The sequence below is a fragment of the Carassius gibelio genome, chromosome A17 (assembly GCF_023724105.1).
Source record: "Carassius gibelio isolate Cgi1373 ecotype wild population from Czech Republic chromosome A17, carGib1.2-hapl.c, whole genome shotgun sequence".
Taxonomy (NCBI): domain Eukaryota; kingdom Metazoa; phylum Chordata; class Actinopteri; order Cypriniformes; family Cyprinidae; genus Carassius; species Carassius gibelio.
The window spans coordinates 22,832,646-22,852,769 of NC_068387.1; the positions used below are offsets into that span (position 1 = coordinate 22,832,646).

The following is a 20,124-nucleotide window of genomic DNA, read 5'->3' on the forward strand; positions in this document are numbered from 1 at the left end:
TCAAACTGGATGCTAATAATAAATGTTTCAGTTTTGCATCACATGAATAAATTACATTTTAAATAAATTCAACTCGAAAATAGTTATTTTACATTTTTATTAAATGACTATTTTTACTGTATTTTTGGTCAAATAAATGCATTGTAGTGTAGGAAAAGCAATAGGATATAGAGAAACTGAAAAAAAGTATAAAAACTGTTGAAAGCCTCATGATGAACATCCAATTCCATAATGAAGTATTATTGTAACCTAACAAAAAACTAATAAAGGTAAATTAAATGTATTAGAGAAAACACTGAGGTTAAGGAACTTATATTTCAACCTGTGCAATATTTCTATGTGTGTCTATTATGTAAGTGAACCTTGGAAACATCCTAAGTGTGTTTCATGACACCGTTTACAATAGCTCATTACGCACAGTTTGGAGGTAATTCAAGTTTCTCAAATACCCTAAACGCCCATGCTAACACATCTGGTTGTACTTTCAATTCTTTTTCTATTTACTTTCTGTTCTTTCTATAAAAGGCAGGACTCACGTGTGCCAAACAGAATTTTTTTTTTTTTTTTTTTTTTTTTTTGTGATAAGATCAATTAGCACTGTTCTCCATAAATAGCTAATTTTAGCTTGGCAGCTTTTAGATCAGATTGTACATCTCACATTAACTATTTTTTCTTCTTTTTTTTGTCTGTTATCACACCCCTGTCAAAGATAATCAGCAGCAGACTATTTATAAACCACACATGCAACATTTGGAAGTATAATGAGAAAGTTTGAAATCAACTGTGGAAAAGAACAGATACTGCTGATATAAGACTAGTACAGATAAAGATACTGGTGTCCATCATAAAAGTATCTTAACATGGTTAACCAGCAATAGAAAAAAAAAATGGAATGTAAAAAAACAGGTCATGAACCAAAAACCATGCAGTCGAGAACCTCTGCTCTAGTTCATGTTGAGTTTCTATTGAAACTCTCTCTAACCTAATAATACTCACTTCCACCTTTGCCGGTCTTTTCCATTCGATACTGGTAAATGTGTAACGTGAAGAGCATGTGAGAGTTACGGTGCTCCTCTTCATCGTAGTCTGGCTTACTGCTGTAACGTGCAGCAATGGCAGCATCCAAGAAGAAAGCTGCCTTCTCAGCCGTAGGAGCACGCAACTCACTCTGATTCTGTAACTGTGTAAAAACACAGAAGATGTTATAAGACTGACTATTGGAGTAACAGGAGAAGTGAGGGCATTACAATCCATTGTTGTGTGATATCAGTCCAAGATTAGATTAGTGTACGTTTGAGGATTACAGAGACAGGGGTTGCCTCTGCTCAACTAATCCTCTCATCATGTATTAGCATTTTACTCAACAATGCCATCTTTACTGGAAGCTGCTTGTCATGCTTGTTATTGCTTTTTTATACTATGGGTTTTCCAAAATAAGGCAAAAAGTGTGCTAATATAGTTTTTTTTTTCTTTTATTACATTTCAAAATAATTATTTGTTACCATTTTAGAGAGAATCAGCGATGAAAAGAAAAACATGAATTTTTGGCATCATGTCGTAAAGGATCTTATAGTTAAAGTGTGTAACTTCTACATCACTAACAAACAGAATAGAATAAACAGACACTTTTCCTGCCTACTAGTGTTCAGGCAAACAGAAAGTCCTGCACTAAACAGTGTTGTTATTGTTAACTAAAGCCAAAATGATTAAAAATAAAATAAAATAATAAGATAAAATAATGTTTAAAAATAAATTAAAAGCACTTTACAAAATTGACAAATTTAATTCAAGTGAAAACTGAAAATATAAAAATAAAAGCTAATTTATTAATTAAAACTATAATAATATTTAAATAATTCTAAAATAGCACTGGCCTCAAACCCACGGCATTGGTTGAGACAACATTGCTTTTTTTATAGTGCCACAGTTTTGACATTTTTCAGGAAATCAAAAAGGCTGATTTATGGTAGCATATTAAGTTCGGATAGAAATGTACACATTGTAAAAAAAAAAAATATTATACACTTCACCTTTACCGTAAGTTATTTACTTCATAACGAAATTTCAATTAAAATGATATACTGAGATTTTCCCAGCATTTTAATATCAATCAATAATATACTGCACATATATCATCAACAATATACTGTATAATTTGAACAACACTGATGATCAGAACGACTATCTTACCTGCATCCCACAGATGGGGTCCTCGCAGAGATAGACTCCTGGAGACTGACCGTCCTGCAAACTGCCTGTCGCCACCTCCGACAACAGATCTTTCAGGTTCTCATCTTTTCCCCAGACCTCCACAGCCGACACTCGTACAGAGAAGCGTGCGCCTGTCTTTTCCTTGCACTCGTTGATCAGTTTGAAGAGCCAGGAGATGGCACACGGGATGATCCCTAAACTCTGCATGGAGTCGTCCTTGCCGATCATAGTGTAGGATTTGCCTGCGACCAGACCGAGAATCGAGTTGGTGATGGATCACTTTGCATACAGTCACATTTCTTGCGTTATAATGATTGACAGGCCTTTTGACAGCACAGAGTGGAACGGTAGAGTTAAAATAGGTCAGGTGCTAAAAGCCATGGTGCCTGTTTGGTCTCAGGAGGATTACGCCAGTACATGTGGTCTATTTCACACTTTCTAATATGATATTAAGCTTGCAGACCAGCACTATGGCATAAACCACAGTGACAGATGCCACACACACGCTAGACAAACACATTTAAAAATCCATTAAAGCTTGAAAACTGACAAGATTAGCATAATCACGCTTAGAAATATAGTCGGAAAATGTACCGTGCCTAATCTGAAGAATGTTTTGTCTGCCTTAAATGGGTTTTTATTTCCAGAAAAGCCCTTGGTTGACAGTCCACTGACATTTGCCATATGTCTTAGTGTGGTTGAGTAAGCACATACGGCGTGTGGGCAGCACTGGGCATTAATGCAGGTTCACCCGCAGGACCAGAACGAGAACAACAGCCTGTTGATTGGCAGCGTCCCTCGATTCATTTCTGGACATTGCCCTCAAACACAGTCACATGCATAAATACCCCTGCTGTTGACATGAAAGGAGCCACTAAACAAAGCCATATGTCACAGCACACATTCAGACCAGACTGAACTTCAAAAGACGGATTCCTCTAGTTTGGGTGGGAAAGAGAAAACAGAAACAGGAATCGGAGATAATATCTGCCGATATAGGACATATACGCACAACAATTTAAACATCAAAACCGTTCATAAAAAAAAAAAAAAAAAAGCCAATTCTGCAATTGTGCAGAATGATGCAGCAGATAATACATGTATTCACAATCTAATATGACACACCTGAGGGAGATTTTTTATACTTTGTTTTTTAAAAAGATGGTAATTCAAAAAAGTAGCACTTTCATGTTTAGGGTGTTGTGCTATTGTGTCAGGTGCTTCATTGATTTCACAAGAGAGCTGCTAATGGAAAAACTGCATCAAAATATGAACAGGCTGAAAAGACTTCAAAATACCTTTATATCCTGATTCATTACAATATTTCCCACCCAGTACTATTTTAGGATTATTAATATACTATTATAGTAAAATATTTTAAATGAGCTTTTACAGTTATATTTGCAGTTTCCACTTGAAATTTCTATGTGCTTTTGTCATTTTTATTAGGATTTTTTTTTTTTAATTAAAAATATTTTTGTACTTCAATGTGCAGGTGCATTTCAATAAATTAGAATGTCGTGGAGAGGTTCATTTATTTCACTAATTCAACTAAAATTGTCAAACTCGTTATTAAATAAATTCAATGCACACAGACTGAAGTAGTTTAAGCTTTTGGTTCTTCTAATTGTGATGATTTTGGCTCACATTTAACAAAAACCCACCAATTAACTCAACAAAGTTGTAGATGGCAATAAAACAGTTCTGGATATAGATTGGTTCAATAAAGCATGCTTAAGTAGATTCTGCATATTTACCATATTTCCAAATACAGCTATGAGGTGAAATACCTGTCCACATAGTTAACATATAATTTATTTTGTTATTATTTGTTTTGATGCATTTTCTTTTTTAAATTCATTATTTATTTTATGTCGTGATTGTAACACATCAAATATGCTCTTCTGAAAATGGTCTTTCACATCAATTAAAGTCACCAGGCTGTTACTTCCAGGCGCAAAATAAGATGGATACTCAGTCGCAGATGAACTGAGAGTCAGTAATTCAATCAGACTGGATGGAGAGAGGCATGATGGGAAGGAAGAGCTTATGAGATTCAATTACAACAGCATCTTTCTTAAAAATTTTACACACACAAATACATTACAGGCTTCAACTTGTCCTTCAGTTTTATGCATTCTGACTTATTGGAATAAAGCATATATTAGCCTCCAGGCTGATCAAGCAGTTTCAGGACAGGAGATAAAGCTTCATTCCAGAACACTGCTACAGTATTTGAATATTCACCATACTGCCTGTGCATCCTCATAACCAGCATGACATGCAGGATCTAGAGGTCATGGAGTATTATAGGATTAATATTTCACTCTCTAGTTTGATTTGAAGGTCAAAAACAAAATCAAATCTCTGTGTTCAAGCCTGATATATCTCAAAATATTACATCTTAAGTATTCATGTACTTAAGCACCAGGGGTTAGTCTTGCACCAGGGGTTAGTCTTGCATATCTTATATATATATTTAATATATATATATTAAATACCACAAAGTATGGTTTTGAAACTCTGCTTCTTTGTGATGGGCTGATATGTTAAAGAGATGCTAAAATATAGGATGATGGTTTATTAGAAAGACTCTAATCTCATATTGTTTCTTACCTAGTTTGGAGTGTCCGAAACAAAATACACAGCCGTCTGCTCCATTGACTACAGACTGAATGACCTCAGCCACAGTTCCTGCACAAACCTCTGCCTGTCAGGAAACAGAGAACAGCCAATCAAATTCAGCACTTCAAAAATAACTGAAAGAAATAAAAATGCATGAGGATTTTTTAAATATTTTTTTTTTCTGGCTTGTTTTCAATTAAAAAAAATCTAAAAAACTTTTACTTGAGAAGACTTTTCAGAGAATGTAGCCTACTGTAAAAAATATATATATATATTTCAATTCAAAGTCATTTTGAATAAAAGTTTCTGCTAAATTAATAATTTGTAAGTAATTTTTAAAGATATTTTAGTTGGACATTAAGACAAAACACTTATTTATTTATTTATTTATTTATTTTAATTTTTTTGCCATGTGCAAAGTTCTTCTATCCATGTTTAATCAATTACCCATTCATGTCATTCATGCTTTTTGTGGTTAAAGATCTGGGGTGGTAACCTTGTATGTACAAATCCCAGAAGGACTGACATATAAACAAGCCATTTTGCCTTTCCCCTCAATCATCATTGTGAGGAACCTCAGGCTGCTCCAGAGAGACTGTCTCTGTATTAACAACATGTTGATTTGTAAAATGAAACGATCGTTTTTCCAAATCTGTTTGGTGACACTAGTGTCAGAAATTACACACTGCATGTTTAATAGTTACTACAAACTTTAAAGAGCCGGTCATACGGTATTTCGAAAAATATTTTTATTTTTATTTTTTTTTGCAGTTTGTAACGTAGCTAACCTTCAATGTAAACTGTCTGCAAAGTTGTTAATCAAAAAGTGCTTGATAAATAAAGATATTGTTTCTCAATAGAAAGCGTTGACTCTGAACCACCTTAACGAGTCATATTTTTTAATCTTCTGTCACAAGATATCACATTTACATAATCCCCTCCTGCCTGCGAAATATGAACACTCTTAGCTGCCCACAAACACATCATGTAGAGAAGACAGTGTTTTCAGCTGGGCAATACTAACACAGTTCCCACATGTGCCCCTCAAATAAGAATGCAATATCAAGTAAATTACCACATACAAAGTTTAACTTGGCACTAAGAAATCATCCTCGGACTCAGGCTTGAATTGACAAGGTAATATCGATACTAGTTTTGATAATTTATAGCATCTTTGTTTACAAGTAACCCTCCGGAGCAAAAAAATTATTATTGTAATAGACATTTCGTTTCCAACACGCTTTGTATACGAAAGACCAATCACAACAGACTTGGCCAGTTGACCAATCAGAACAGAGTAGGCTTATGGAAGGGAGGGTTTCGTCATCATTGAAAAATTATTCTAAAATTAAATGTGTATTCTGAGAAAATTACAATGTCTTTTTTTTTTTTGGATGCATTTAAACCTGTTGTCTGGGGCTGCAATACAATATTAGGACACTTTAAAATACCATATGACCTGCTCTTTAAAAGTAGTAACTTTCTCTCACCTGAGAGGCATCATGGGAGAAGGCTGCATCAAATGCAAACATCTTTGGAGGAACCTGGTTGGAGCTGCCACATTTCTGAGTTTGATTCTGCTGAGAATTCACTTCTGGATCCATGATGGTCACCTGCTTCTTACGAGAATCGACCTTCAGGAACGAGCTGGACTCTGCTGCACTTACGGGCGTTGAAGGACATACGCGTACCATCACTTTAACCTGCACACAAATACAACAACATCTGCTCAGTAATACGGCATATCAAAGTGTCATGTTACACAGCAGTAACCTCTCAGCGAGTAACACCACAACCAATGTTTTTGTGAACAAAACAACATTCTGCTTGGGAGAGAACAAGCTTTTTAAGTAGGTTTATGGTTTTGTCAAGGGTTGACAGATTGTGGAAAGTTTGCGTCTCCTTTCTGAACGCTTCTCCTATGAGAGCACCTTGCCTTTTTAAGTGGATTTGAACAACTTTTTGAAACTATAAACACCCCAAACTTTAACATGTTTATGCCATTTATACCATTTTTGACATAACTGTGTGCTACTTAGAGAGTTGTTCATAACTCTTCAATGGTTCACAGTCAAATACAAGGAGACACCAGGCAAGCATTAAATCTCAATAATGCTGAAAAAAAAAAAAAAAATTAAGGAAAAGGTACGCCAAGTAACTTCAGCTGAAGTTTAGTTTGAGGAACTTTCTCTAAATAATAGACTCGTTTTCAGTCAGATTTGCATGCACAGTCTACAAAAACTTTTGCGTATAGTCCATATGTCTCTACAAACAGACTTCACATCCACCAAATGTTAGATAAATTAACTCTATGGATGAATATTTACTCATTCTTCAACTATGTTTAAATAATGTAATAAATCATCTTACATAACGTATGTACACTTCCATATGTGTTATAACATCTGTCATGCTGTGAAACGTAATTACTGAAATCAAAGCATTAAAGATTAAATTTAAATAAAGTTAAGTACATATTCAAACAACAATTTTGTTCTGACCTTAGAACAGTACAGCAGTTCAGCATGTCTTCTCAGTGCAAAGCAAAAATCAAAGAAGCAGACATAATTACTTTATCCAATCTCAACGCCATATGGATTAGAAACTAAAATACCATCATCATTACACTGACATTTTGATAAAAGCGGGAAAATTGCTTCTCTAGAGTAGCAGAGTCATTCAGGCATCTATTTGTTCTGAAGCACTGTGACTATTGGTTTACCTTTAGATGATTGTTTTAGAGGTGCACAAAGATTTGAAAGATTTTCTCAAGATATATATTTTTTTCTAATTTGTAGATCAATAAGTGTTTTGAGATCATATGTAGAGAAGATTTCCCTTTTATTGCCGCTGGACAGGAGAGAGAATCCTATAACAATAACAAGTTCAAGTGGATTTCACCAAGATAAATATATTAAAAGTTTTTTTTTTTTTTTTTTAAGAACAATAGATGAAAATGGTTTATACCAATTGCTCTTTCATTTCCGCAGTTAAATTAAAATATTTAGATTTGCATTTATTTTGTAATTTATATTGTTTCTGAAACCCCATAGATAAGTATAATTGATTTTATATAGAACATTATATGTATAATAATAATACACAAAATAATGTGTAGAATTATTTTGCATTACACACAATTTAATTAATATTTAGCCTATTCATAATTTTTTTTAAATAATGTAGAAGAGATTTATAAAAGTAGAAGCCTCCAAGAGAATTTAATATGCAAGAATGAATTACATTTATTTGAATATCAACTTGTCAGATGTTACTCTTAAATTTCCTTAGCAGAAATAATAAATAAATTTTTATATACAATAACAGAATAAAATAAAATATATATTGAATTAATTTTAAAGAGAAATGCATACTAAAATCATACTAAAATCTCTGACTTTGTATTGCAATCTTTGGTATCTTGGCAAATCTGATCACAGTCCAGATGTCTTTCCATGACATTTCTAGTGTGACTTTTTAAAGGAAAGATGTGAGAAGCAGGAAACTACAAGAAAAAGCAAAAACTGTAAATTTTTGCCTTCCCTGCATGGGAACAGACTCCCAGGAATGTCATTATGGTGTGTTAAATATTTCATCCTGGTGATATTTAATAACAAAGTGAACCCTGCCTACAGTTCCACCTGAATTATGCATGAGGTGCATTACTGAAGACACATCACACACAACACTTCTGGACTAACCTGCTGAATATGTGAGCACAAATCAGGACGGCTCTTTTGTAGACTGGGAAAAGAGGAATGCCTGACCTTTGACGCTGTAATGATACTGTCATTTCATGCATTGCCGCATCAGCCTAATCTATGTGGCAGCATTTCTAGCAATGCATCTACAGAAGATACAGTTCGACTTATCTTTACAAGCCTATGCGGTTTACTTTTACATTAAAGCTCCTCTCTGAGCCATTGTGATAAGTCCCAACACCAATGCCTCAAACCGGCTCAGATCTAATAACGTGCTGGCAGACAGAATTTAATGAAACCCCTTTCTACACCCACAGTCCCTGCACTACAAAGAGGCATGTCTTTTTCTGTTCCCAATATCCAATCCTCCCAGGTTTGTTTAGTCACATCCGGCATCTTTAAGCCCATTACCACAATTAGAATTTCTTCTGTTTGGTGATTTGCAACCCATTGCCTGCACTGAGCCTCTGATTTTCAGAAGCAGGGATAAGATCACAGTATGAGGGCTCATTAGGCAGCATATGCAGCAGGATGGAGGAGGAGGTGGTGGTCCCTCTATGAGCTCTCACGGCTCTTGTGGGTGAGAGCAGTTTGGCTAAAGCAGCACGACTAATTAAAGGAGATGCTCTCGTCTGGTTTATTACTGGTCTTTAAGAACACTGGAGCAAGAGCCAAGCCCACACACTCACTCAGTGGTGCCCACATAGCTATCGTTTCTCATCATTACATTATAAAACCTAATTTGATCCATCCCTAAAAACAGGGTCACAACCGCACATTTGTTGAAGGGGTATGCAAGATCAATGTGGGAGCCCCCTGTATATAATAGCCCCTAACACTAACCCTCACAGAAACATATATGTAAGTCAGTTGCCTAAAGCCAAATAACTAGCTTGTGCACGGAAGGATACAAAAAGTGTGAACCCTCTCCCCATTTTCAATACCACAGCCAAAAATTTTAATAAATAAATAATAAAAAGAAAAAAGCGGGATTTATTTTTCTTTAAGTTTGACCTGTTTTACAGATTTGTGCTACCTGGTGGAAAACAAACACTGTTAAGATGAAAATGTCATGATATTCCCACTATGACCAGTAGATGGAAGCAGGCGATTGTTCATTGTCTCATCTGCCATTTGCACTCAAGTAATACAGTTCTTTTCATGTTTACTTTTGGATTTATATTTTAGACATTATAAAATCACTATTTATAACATTTAAAAATCACTTTTTAAATTCAAGTCTTGATAAATTTCAACACTTAATGACTTGCAATGAAAAAAAAAAAAAAATACTGTAAGGTACCAATATCTGTTAGTTCAGTTGAAAATTGCTGTCCTCATTTTAATGAAGCCTGTTTTGCCCCCAGAGCGTTTCTTTCCTCTATTCATTTTGGTCATGTGACTGTCCATCACGGCAAGTCAAAGGTTAAGTGGTTGATATCTACTCAGTTTATAATAAATACATTTTTCATGTTTCATTACATTATTTGTAACAAGTACACTTTTGATAATTTAAACGGATGTCACTGTATATTAAGGTAACAAATAACCAGATGAAATATGCAAAGAAATAATATTTTTCTTATTTCTGACTAAACTTTTGTTAACCATATTTGCTATTACTTTCAATCAGATGATCCCAAGGTGATTTTAGCGCATAGTGTTTTTGCTTTAACAACCAGCATAGACTGCAGTGTTACCTGTACTGTTTCCCCGGAACTTAATTTTCATCACCACTGCAAAATATTTCATACTGAGTCATCAAAATGGTTTTGATTTGAATTTGATATAGGCTAATAAAAGAAGTACAGTGTACAGCAAAACAGTGACAAAAAAAATATTTTCTACTTAATTGTTTCAGCGGCTTGCACACATAAACATATAATGTGACAAGTATAGGCTGGTTCATTAACAAATTACTCTAATGATTCATTTCTTTTTAGTGAGTCAAATAATATGATGTAGACCAATTCACAAACAAATGACTTATGATCGGTTTGTTTTTAGTCAGCTTTAAGAACAACTGACCCATATGAGCCAGATCTTTTAAAGGAATCAAAAATATATAAAGCGAACAGTCATTCAGAGGACGAGTTAGAGGTGTAATAAGATTAATGAATCAACATCTTACTCGCTTTGTTTCAGTTGACTCGTAATTATCTTTATTTTAAGTTTTCAGTAATGCCCATATAAAATAAACAGATTTTGTGATAAAATGAATAAATTAATGAATCTTTGTTAGCTTGAGGTCACTTCCTGGTGAAAGCATTTGCACACTTGTATGGCTTATTGCACACTTGAAATGGCATTTGCTGAATGGATTTTGTTTTTCATTTTAACAATTGATTTGATTTATATCATGGCATTTGAAGTGTGAACCAGGGATGCACAGATCTTAGCCAGCTACTTACCTATGTGCTTGTAGCCATCCAGAGAAAGCAAGCCTCATATTTTATAGTGGGCTGAACGATCCCCTCTTGGATTACTCTACAGAATCATTAAGCCTGCAGTTGATATGTTCATTATAATAGATAAATTAGGGCAGAACAGGACTTTATATCAAGCTTAGTTATCTTCCATACAGTCTGCAAATTTTAATGAAAAATAAATTTACATGTAATATAAAGTTATGAATAATTTGCTGGTGTCATATTCCCTTGCCGTGTAAACTGATATTCTGTTTTATAAATTATCACAAGAATATTGGGATGAATATTTCAGACTATTGAATTCACATGTGCTCTGCTCACTCTGGGATTCCTATAAACCACAAGAAATGTTCTGGATAGTGAGGAATTGGTCTTAGTTTTCCTAACAGGATTAGGAACAGATAGACTTGTTTTGACATTATTGATCTGTACAAATATGTACAAATTTTGCATCCAGATGTGTTTGAAAATATTTGCTTTATCATTAGCAAAATAAAGGAGATGATCATGGTATTTGATCTAGACACACTGTCAAATGGTGCAAATCATGATTGTTGAGTGAATTAGTGTGGAACTGTGGAAGACTAGAGATGAAAGGGCAACATCATTCACACATAGACATTCAGAATGAATTCCCAATTATATTCATATTGACATGGAAGAAGAATGTCACATTCAAAACATTAAAAAAAATATTAGTTCTATTCAGTGCAAATATGGATGATATATCTGTGTTTTTCATCTATGTCTCAAAGCTGATCTCTTTATTTGGGGCACCAAAAAGCAGCTGTATAGAGCAGCTACACCCATTAATATCTTATCACACAATTCTCTTATATCCAAAGGCCACTGTTACAGCTTTGTACCTGTAGAAAGGTGACATTTTTCAGCTGCAAATGCCAGAATTTGCATTGCCCACAATCCTGCTTATGTTCCGGTTGACTGGAAAACTATTCATTTTAGGTTGCCAGCACAACACACAACATGCAGCCTAAATGTGGGTCTTGTTTACAGATGAACGCAAGCTGTTCCAATGCAAGATGACTTTTTATGATCTCACTGAAAGTTCTCGGTAACAACCTGCCATGTGGTTAATTATGAGTCTCTCAAAATCAACTTTCAAAAATTTGACAGAAGATGTTTTTGACAAACCGAGAGACATATGACTTGGTTCTTTTTGATTAGACTTTTTGGGAAGTGCTAGCACTAGATATCATGATCCGAATTGCTACAGACTGAGTCAAAAGGAATATCCCCTAGTGTATAATGATTCTGGTTTACTAGTGATTCAACTGGACTGTTTTCTGATCTGAAGTGTATGGATGAGATGGGCACAACCAGCCACTCTGGAATCAGGCTGGAGAAGAGTCCAGGCATAGAACCAGAGTGGCTTAGTGATTAAGGTATTGGATTTAAGACCACATAGAAAAATGGCCAGAATAGCCGATTGGTAAAGGCGTTGAACATAAGATCCAATGGAAAAATGCCCACGTGGGTTCAAACACCACTCCTGGTAGACCAATGTGAATTTTCAATGGAATACAATAATTTGGCTGTACAGTATAAAGTTGTGTTACTAAGAATTACTTAGTTCTTAAGCACCAATAAAGCAAAAGGTTGTTTGATGTCAAAATGATACACAATAAAGCACATTTTGCTGAGGACAGCCTGCTGAGGACAACTTCCTCAATCTCAATAAGTTTAATAACGGATTCGCAAAAAGATTATTCTTGAATAATGAAGCAGTTTCCTTTTTGTCTGGAGAAGGCGTTGTTTATGGACCACAATCGGTAAGGGTATTTTATTATTTAAGTTGGTGCGTTTAACATTTTCTGTAACTTACTACACAAAGGGCAACGCTGTTTAGCTTTGTTATGCAAAAAAACGAATGCGATTTTCATGTGCATCTCGTTAGTAAAAATGCTCCTGTGATTATAAGTACATCTCCAGCACATGCTACTGCCCACTTGCTTCTCAAAACTAGACCAATCACGTTTCCAGGAGGGCAGTGCACGCAGAGCTGGTGTCGAATCACAACACCATTGTGGCCACCCTAACCAGGATGGCCGAGAGGTTAAGGTGTTGGACTTAAGATCCTATGGACAAATATCCTTGTGGGTTCGAACCCCACTCCTGGTAGACCAATGATATTTAATAAAATAAAACAGTAATTTGACTCAACATTATGAGTTTCTGTCACAAAAGAAAATGCTAATTTCTTAAATACCAGTAAAAAAAAAATAAAAAAAAGTAGCTTTTTTTCAGAATAGAAACCAGGATGGCTGAGAGGTTAAGGCGTTGGACTTAAGATCCAATGGACAAATGTCCTCGTGGGCTCGAACCCCACTCCTGGTAGACCAATGATAATCTAAAAAAAATAAAACAGTAATTTGGCTCAACATTATGAGTTTCTGAAACAAAAGAAAATGTTAATTTCTTAAATACCAGTAAAAAAAAAAAAAAAAAAAGTAGCTTTGTTTCAGAACAGTAACCAGGATGGCCGAAAGGTTAAGGCGTTGGACTTAAGATCCAATGGACAAATGTCCTTGTGGGTTCGAACCCCACTCCTGGTAGACCAATGATAATCTAAAAAAAATAAAACAGTAATTTAGCTCAACATTATGAGTTTCTGTCACAAAAGAAAATGCTCAGTTCTTAAATACCAGTTTAAAAGAAAAATAGTTTTTGTCAGAACAGTGAACAGGATGGCCGCGAGGTTAAGGCGTTGGACGTAAGATCCAATGGACAAAAGTCCTCTTGGGTTCGAACTCCACTCCTGGTAAACCAATGATAATCAAAAAAAAAAAAAAAAGAAAACATTAATTTGGCTCAACATTGCGAGTTTCTGTCACAAAGAAAAAAAGTAGCTTTTTTACATAATAGTAACCAGGATGGCCGAGAGGTTAAGGTGTTGTACTTAAGATCCAATGGACAAATGTCCTCGTGGGTTCGAACCCAACTCCTGGTAGACCAATGATAATCTAAAAAAAATAAAACAGTAATTTAGCTCAACATTATGAGTTTCTGTCACAAAAAAAATTGCTCAGTTCTTAAATACCAGTTAAAAAAAACATGTTGCTTTTTGCCAGAACAGTAACCAGGATGGCCGAGAGTTTAAGGCGTTGGACTTAAGATCCAATGGACAAATGTCCTCGTGGGTTCGAACCCCACTCCTGGTAGATCAATGATAATCTAAAAAATAAAATAGTAATTTAGCTCAACATTATGAGTTTCTGTCACAAAAGAAAATGCTAATTTCTTATATACCAGTTTAAAAAAAAAAAAAAATAGCTTTTTATCAGAATAGTAACCAGGATGGCCGAGAGGTTAAGGCGTTGGACTTAAGATCCAATGGACAAATGTCCTCGTGGGTTCGAACCCCACTCCTGGTAGACCAATGATAATCTAAAACATAAAACAGTAATTTAGCTCAACATTATGAGTTTCTGTCACAAAAGAAAATGCTCAGTTCTTAAATACCAGTTTAAAAAAAAAGTAGTTTTTATCAGAACAGTAAACAGGATGGCCGCGAGGTTAAGGCGTTGGACGTAAGATCCAATGGACAAAAGTCCTCTTGGGTTCGAACCCCACTCCTGGTAAACCAATGATAATCAAAAAAAAATAATAAAACAGTAATTTGGCTCAACATTATGAGTTTCTGTCACAAAAGAAAATGCTCAGTTCTTAAATACCAGTTTGAAAAAAAAAGTAGTTTTTGTCAGAACAGTAAAAAGGATGGCCGCAAGGTTTAGGCGTTGGACGTAAGATCCAATGGACAAATGTCCTCTTGGGTTCGAACCCCACTCCTGGTAAACCAATGATAATCACAAAAAAAAGAAAACAGTAATTTGGCTCAACATTAAGAGTTTCTGTCACAAAAAAATTGCTCAGTTCTTAAATACCAGTTAAAAAAAGATTGCTTTATCTCAAAATAGTAACCAGGATTATCAATGAAAAATTGCTCAGTTCTTAAATACCAGTTAAAAAAAAAAAAAACTAGTTTTTTGTCAGAACAGTAACCAGGATGGCCGAGAGGTTAAGGCGTTGGACTTAAGATCCAAGGGACAAATGTCCTCGTGGGTTCGAACCCCACTCCTGGTAGACCAATGAGATTTAATAAAATAAAATAAAACAGTAATTTGGCTCAACATTATTGGTTTCTGTCACAAAAGAAAATACTAATTTCTTAAATGCCAGTTAAAAAAAAAAGAAAAAAAAAAGTAGCTTTTTTTCAGAGTAGTAACCAGGATGGCCGAGAGGTTAAGGCGTTGGACTTAAGATCCAATGGACAAATGTCCTCGTGGGTTCGAACCCCACTCCTGGTAGACCAATGATATTTAATAAAATAATATAAAACAGTAATTTGGCTCAACATTATGAGTTTCTGTCACAAAATAAAATGCTCATTTCTTAAATACCAGTTTTAAAAAAAAAGTAGTTTTTGTCAGAGCAGTAAACAGGATGGCCGCGAAGTTAAGGCGTTGGACGTAAGATCCAATGGACAAATGTCCTCTTGGGTTCGAACCCCACTCCTGGTAAACCAATGATAATAATTTAAAAAAAAAAGAAAACAGTAATTTTGCTCAACATTATGAGTTTCTGTCACAAAAAAATTGCTCAGTTCTTAAATACCAGTTAAAAAAAGATTGCTTTATCTCAGAATAGTAACCAGGATTATCAATGAAAAATTGCTCAGTTCTTAAATACCAGTTTAAAAAAAAAAAAAAAAGTAGCTTTTTTTCAGAATCGTAACCAGGATGGCCGAGAGGTTAAGGCGTTGGACTTAAGATCCAATGGACAAATGTCCTCGTGGGTTCGAACCCCACTCCTGGTAGACCAATGATAATCTAAAACATAAAACAGTAATTTAGCTCAACATTATGAGTTTCTGTCACAAAAGAAAATGCTCAGTTCTTAAATACCAGTTTAAAAAAAAAGTAGTTTTTATCAGAACAGTAAACAGGATTGCCGCGAGGTTAAGGCGTTGGACGTAAGATCCAATGGACAAAAGTCCTCTTGGGTTCGAACCCCACTCCTGGTAAACCAATGATAATCAAAAAAAATAAAATAAAACAGTAATTTGGCTCAACATTATGAGTTTCTGTCACAAAAAAATTGCTCAGTTCTTAAATACCAGTTAAAAAAGATTGCTTTATCTCAAAATAGTAACCAGGATTATCAATGAAAAATTGCTCAGTTCTTAAATACCAGTTTAAAAAAAAAAAAAAAAAAACTAGTTTTTTGTCAGAACAGTAACCAGGATGGCGAGAGGTTAAGGCGTTGGACTTAAGATCCAATGGACAAATGTCCTCGTGGGTTCGAACCCCACTCCTGGTAGACCAATGAGATTTAATAAAATAAAATAAAACAGTAATTTGGCTCAACATTATGGGTTTCTGTCACAAAAGAAAATACTAATTTCTTAAATGCCAGTTAAAAAAAGAAAGAAAAAAAAGTAGCTTTTTCCAAATACTTTTTCCAAACTATAATTCCTGACTAAATGTATAATCAAGTGAAACATTATGAAGTTTCAATAACAATATACAATACTATACCATTCAAAAGCTTGCTGTAAATAATATAAATGTGACAAATAGAGATAACTCTAACAAATGTAAAAACAATGCAGTTCTTTCGATTTATTCCCCCTAAGAAAACCTGAAAAATATTCTCAGCTCTTTTCAACATTAATAATAATGATGATGATGATGATGATGATGATGATGATAAATGGGGTTTATTTGGTAGAAAATAAGATTGTTAAAAGGATTTCTGAAGGATTGTGTGACTGGAGTAAGGATGCCAGAAAATTTGTTTGAAAGTAAGCTTTGATTGTTTCTAATAAAATGTTTAACTGCTCCCCCAAGTGGATATTAAATTATGTTGTGGGATAATTAAATATATTCTTAATAAACTGCAAACATAAAATTATATACTTTTATTTTGTTCTCACATTCTTTCTTGTAAGTCCTCCCTCAGAGTGGCACAGTTGAATGAGAGGCTAATTATGCAGCTCATTATGCAGGCCTTTGTCTTCTCAGGTGTAAATCACAATGATATTCATGATAGTTGACGCCTTCTCGCATATGACTTTTACCAACAAAAAGTGTCTTAGAAAATTTAAATCAATATATTGTTTTCTGTGAATGAGTAAACAAGATGATTTTCACATAATTTAGAAAGAAAAATTCTAGGCTACAAGCTCCAGTTCTCAACTTTTCCGGCAACCAATTTTATGTATGTGTTTTATTGCCTTATTCAAGTGACTTAACATTTTTAGTTTTTTACTAACCATGCATAACATTTTTTTCCTCAAAAACACAATCATGTACATGCATGCATTTCACATATTATTATAGCCCAGTTTGTGCTGATTACAGTGATATTAGACTTTACCCATTTAGATATTTATAAGAAACTGAAAAAAGCACAAATGTCAGGGCATGACAAAACTTCTCCAGGACCCAAAAATACCCTTAGACTCCAGAGGGTTAAGATCCAATGGACAAATGTCCTCGTGGGTTCGAACCCCACTCCTGGTAGACCAATGATATTTAATAAAATAATAGAAAACAGCAATTTGGCTCAACATTATGAGTTTCTGTCACAAAATAAAATGCTCATTTCTTAAATACCAGTTTTAAAAAAAAAGTAGTTTTTGTCAGAGCAGTAAACAGGATGGCCGCGAAGTTAAGGCGTTGGACGTAAGATCCAATGGACAAATGTCCTCTTGGGTTCGAACCCCACTCCTGGTAAACCAATGATAATAATTTAAAAAAAAAAGAAAACAGTAATTTTGCTCAACATTATGAGTTTCTGTCACAAAAAAATTGCTCAGTTCTTAAATACCAGTTAAAAAAAGATTGCTTTATCTCAGAATAGTAACCAGGATTATCAATGAAAAATTGCTCAGTTCTTAAATACCAGTTTAAAAAAAAAAAAAGTAGCTTTTTTTCAGAATCGTAACCAGGATGGCCAAGAGGTTAAGGTGTTGGACTTAAGATCCAATGGACAAATGTCCTCGTTGGTTCGAACCCCACTCCTGGTAGACCAATGATAATCTAAAAAATAAAATAGTAATTTAGCTCAACATTATGAGTTTCTGTCACAAAAGAAAATGCTAATTTCTTATATACCAGTTTAAAAAAAAAAGTAGCTTTTTATCAGAATAGTAACCAGGATGGCCGAGAGGTTAAGGTGTTGGACTTAAGATCCAATGGACAAATGTCCTCGTGGGTTCGAACCCCACTCCTGGTAGACCAATGATAATCTAAAACATAAAACAGTAATTTAGCTCAACATTATGAGTTTCTGTCACAAAAGAAAATGCTCAGTTCTTAAATACCAGTTTAAAAAAAAAGTAGTTTTTATCAGAACAGTAAACAGGATGGCCGCGAGGTTAAGGCGTTGGACGTAAGATCCAATGGACAAAAGTCCTCTTGGGTTCGAACCCCACTCCTGGTAAACCAATGATAATCAAAAAAAAAAATAAAACAGTAATTTGGCTCAACATTATGAGTTTCTGTCACAAAAGAAAATGCTCAGTTCTTAAATACCAGTTTGAAAAAAAAAGTAGTTTTTGTCAGAACAGTAAAAAGGGTGGCCGCAAGGTTTAGGCGTTGGACGTAAGATCCAATGGACAAATGTCCTCTTGGGTTCGAACCCCACTCCTGGTAAACCAATGATAATCACAAAAAAAAGAAAACAGTAATTTGGCTCAACATTAAGAGTTTCTGTCACAAAAAAATTGCTCAGTTCTTAAATACCAGTTAAAAAAAGATTGCTTTATCTCAAAATAGTAACCAGGATTATCAATGAAAAATTGCTCAGTTCTTAAATACCAGTTTAAAAAAAAAAAAAAAAACTAGTTTTTTGTCAGAACAGTAACCAGGATGGCCGAGAGGTTAAGGCGTTGGACTTAAGATCCAATGGACAAATGTCCTCGTGGGTTCGAACCCCACTCCTGGTAGACCAATGAGATTTAATAAAATAAAATAAAACAGTAATTTGGCTCAACATTATGGGTTTCTGTCACAAAAGAAAATACTAATTTCTTAAATGCCAGTTAAAAAAAAAAAAAAAAAAAGTAGCTTTTTTCAGAGTAGTAACCAGGATGGCCGAGAGGTTAAGGCGTTGGACTTAAGATCCAATGGACAAATGTCCTCGTGGGTTCGAACCCCACTCCTGGTAGACCAATGATATTTAATAAAATAATATAAAACAGTAATTTGGCTCAACATTATGAGTTTCTGTCACAAAATAAAATGCTCATTTCTTAAATACCAGTTTTAAAAAAAAAGTAGTTTTTGTCAGAGCAGTAAACAGGATGGCCGCGAAGTTAAGGCGTTGGACGTAAGATCCAATGGACAAATGTCCTCTTGGGTTCGAACCCCACTCCTGGTAAACCAATGATAATAATTTAAAAAAAAAAGAAAACAGTAATTTTGCTCAACATTATGAGTTTCTGTCACAAAAAAATTGCTCAGTTCTTAAATACCAGTTAAAAAAAGATTGCTTTATCTCAGAATAGTAACCAGGATTATCAATGAAAAATTGCTCAGTTCTTAAATACCAGTTTAAAAAAAAAAAAAAAAAGTAGCTTTTTTTCAGAATCGTAACCAGGATGGCCGAGAGGTTAAGGTGTTGGGCTTAAGATCCAATGGACAAATGTCCTCGTGGGTTCGAACCCCACTCCTGGTAGACCAATGATAATCTAAAAAATAAAATAGTAATTTAGCTCAACATTATGAGTTTCTGTCACAAAAGAAAATGCTAATTTCTTATATACCAGTTTAAAAAAAAAGTAGCTTTTTATCAGAATAGTAACCAGGATGGCCGAGAGTTTAAGGCGTTGGACTTAAGATCCAATGGACAAATGTCCTCGTGGGTTCGAACCCCACTCCTGGTAGACCAATGATAATCTAAAACATAAAACAGTAATTTAGCTCAACATTATGAGTTTCTGTCACAAAAGAAAATGCTCAGTTCTTAAATACCAGTTTAAAAAAAAAGTAGTTTTTATCAGAACAGTAAACAGGATGGCCGCGAGGTTAAGGCGTTGGACGTAAGATCCAATGGACAAAAGTCCTCTTGGGTTCGAACCCCACTCCTGGTAAACCAATGATAATCAAAAAAAAAAAAAGAAAACATTAATTTGG

General features: G+C 34.6%; 1 protein-coding gene and 15 non-coding genes across 16 annotated transcripts in view; 15 read left to right on the forward strand and 1 right to left on the reverse strand.

Annotated features, from left to right (window-relative positions):
- kif26ba (kinesin family member 26Ba) overlaps positions 1-20,124 on the reverse strand; it is a 130,216-nt gene that overhangs the window by 11,116 nt on the left and 98,976 nt on the right. Inside the window, exons 6-9 of the mRNA XM_052620213.1 lie at positions 6,327-6,539; positions 4,828-4,921; positions 2,191-2,453; positions 997-1,180 (exon numbers count right to left, since the gene is read on the reverse strand). Coding sequence (XP_052476173.1) covers positions 997-1,180; positions 2,191-2,453; positions 4,828-4,921; positions 6,327-6,539 — 754 coding nt within the window. The remainder of the gene's footprint in view (positions 1-996; positions 1,181-2,190; positions 2,454-4,827; positions 4,922-6,326; positions 6,540-20,124) is intronic.
- trnal-uaa (transfer RNA leucine (anticodon UAA)) lies at positions 13,023-13,105 on the forward strand. The gene has a single exon. It is a non-coding gene; the product is annotated as a tRNA-Leu (tRNA).
- Positions 13,239-13,321, forward strand: trnal-uaa (transfer RNA leucine (anticodon UAA)). The gene has a single exon. It is a non-coding gene; the product is annotated as a tRNA-Leu (tRNA).
- Positions 13,457-13,539, forward strand: trnal-uaa (transfer RNA leucine (anticodon UAA)). Its single transcript has one exon. It is a non-coding gene; the product is annotated as a tRNA-Leu (tRNA).
- Positions 14,063-14,145, forward strand: trnal-uaa (transfer RNA leucine (anticodon UAA)). Its single transcript has one exon. It is a non-coding gene; the product is annotated as a tRNA-Leu (tRNA).
- Positions 14,276-14,358, forward strand: trnal-uaa (transfer RNA leucine (anticodon UAA)). Its single transcript has one exon. It is a non-coding gene; the product is annotated as a tRNA-Leu (tRNA).
- Positions 14,985-15,067, forward strand: trnal-uaa (transfer RNA leucine (anticodon UAA)). The gene has a single exon. It is a non-coding gene; the product is annotated as a tRNA-Leu (tRNA).
- trnal-uaa (transfer RNA leucine (anticodon UAA)) lies at positions 15,209-15,291 on the forward strand. Its single transcript has one exon. It is a non-coding gene; the product is annotated as a tRNA-Leu (tRNA).
- On the forward strand, positions 15,718-15,800 carry trnal-uaa (transfer RNA leucine (anticodon UAA)). Its single transcript has one exon. It is a non-coding gene; the product is annotated as a tRNA-Leu (tRNA).
- trnal-uaa (transfer RNA leucine (anticodon UAA)) lies at positions 16,222-16,303 on the forward strand. The gene has a single exon. It is a non-coding gene; the product is annotated as a tRNA-Leu (tRNA).
- On the forward strand, positions 17,932-18,014 carry trnal-uaa (transfer RNA leucine (anticodon UAA)). The gene has a single exon. It is a non-coding gene; the product is annotated as a tRNA-Leu (tRNA).
- On the forward strand, positions 18,141-18,223 carry trnal-uaa (transfer RNA leucine (anticodon UAA)). Its single transcript has one exon. It is a non-coding gene; the product is annotated as a tRNA-Leu (tRNA).
- On the forward strand, positions 18,853-18,935 carry trnal-uaa (transfer RNA leucine (anticodon UAA)). Its single transcript has one exon. It is a non-coding gene; the product is annotated as a tRNA-Leu (tRNA).
- On the forward strand, positions 19,074-19,156 carry trnal-uaa (transfer RNA leucine (anticodon UAA)). Its single transcript has one exon. It is a non-coding gene; the product is annotated as a tRNA-Leu (tRNA).
- On the forward strand, positions 19,584-19,666 carry trnal-uaa (transfer RNA leucine (anticodon UAA)). The gene has a single exon. It is a non-coding gene; the product is annotated as a tRNA-Leu (tRNA).
- trnal-uaa (transfer RNA leucine (anticodon UAA)) lies at positions 19,792-19,874 on the forward strand. Its single transcript has one exon. It is a non-coding gene; the product is annotated as a tRNA-Leu (tRNA).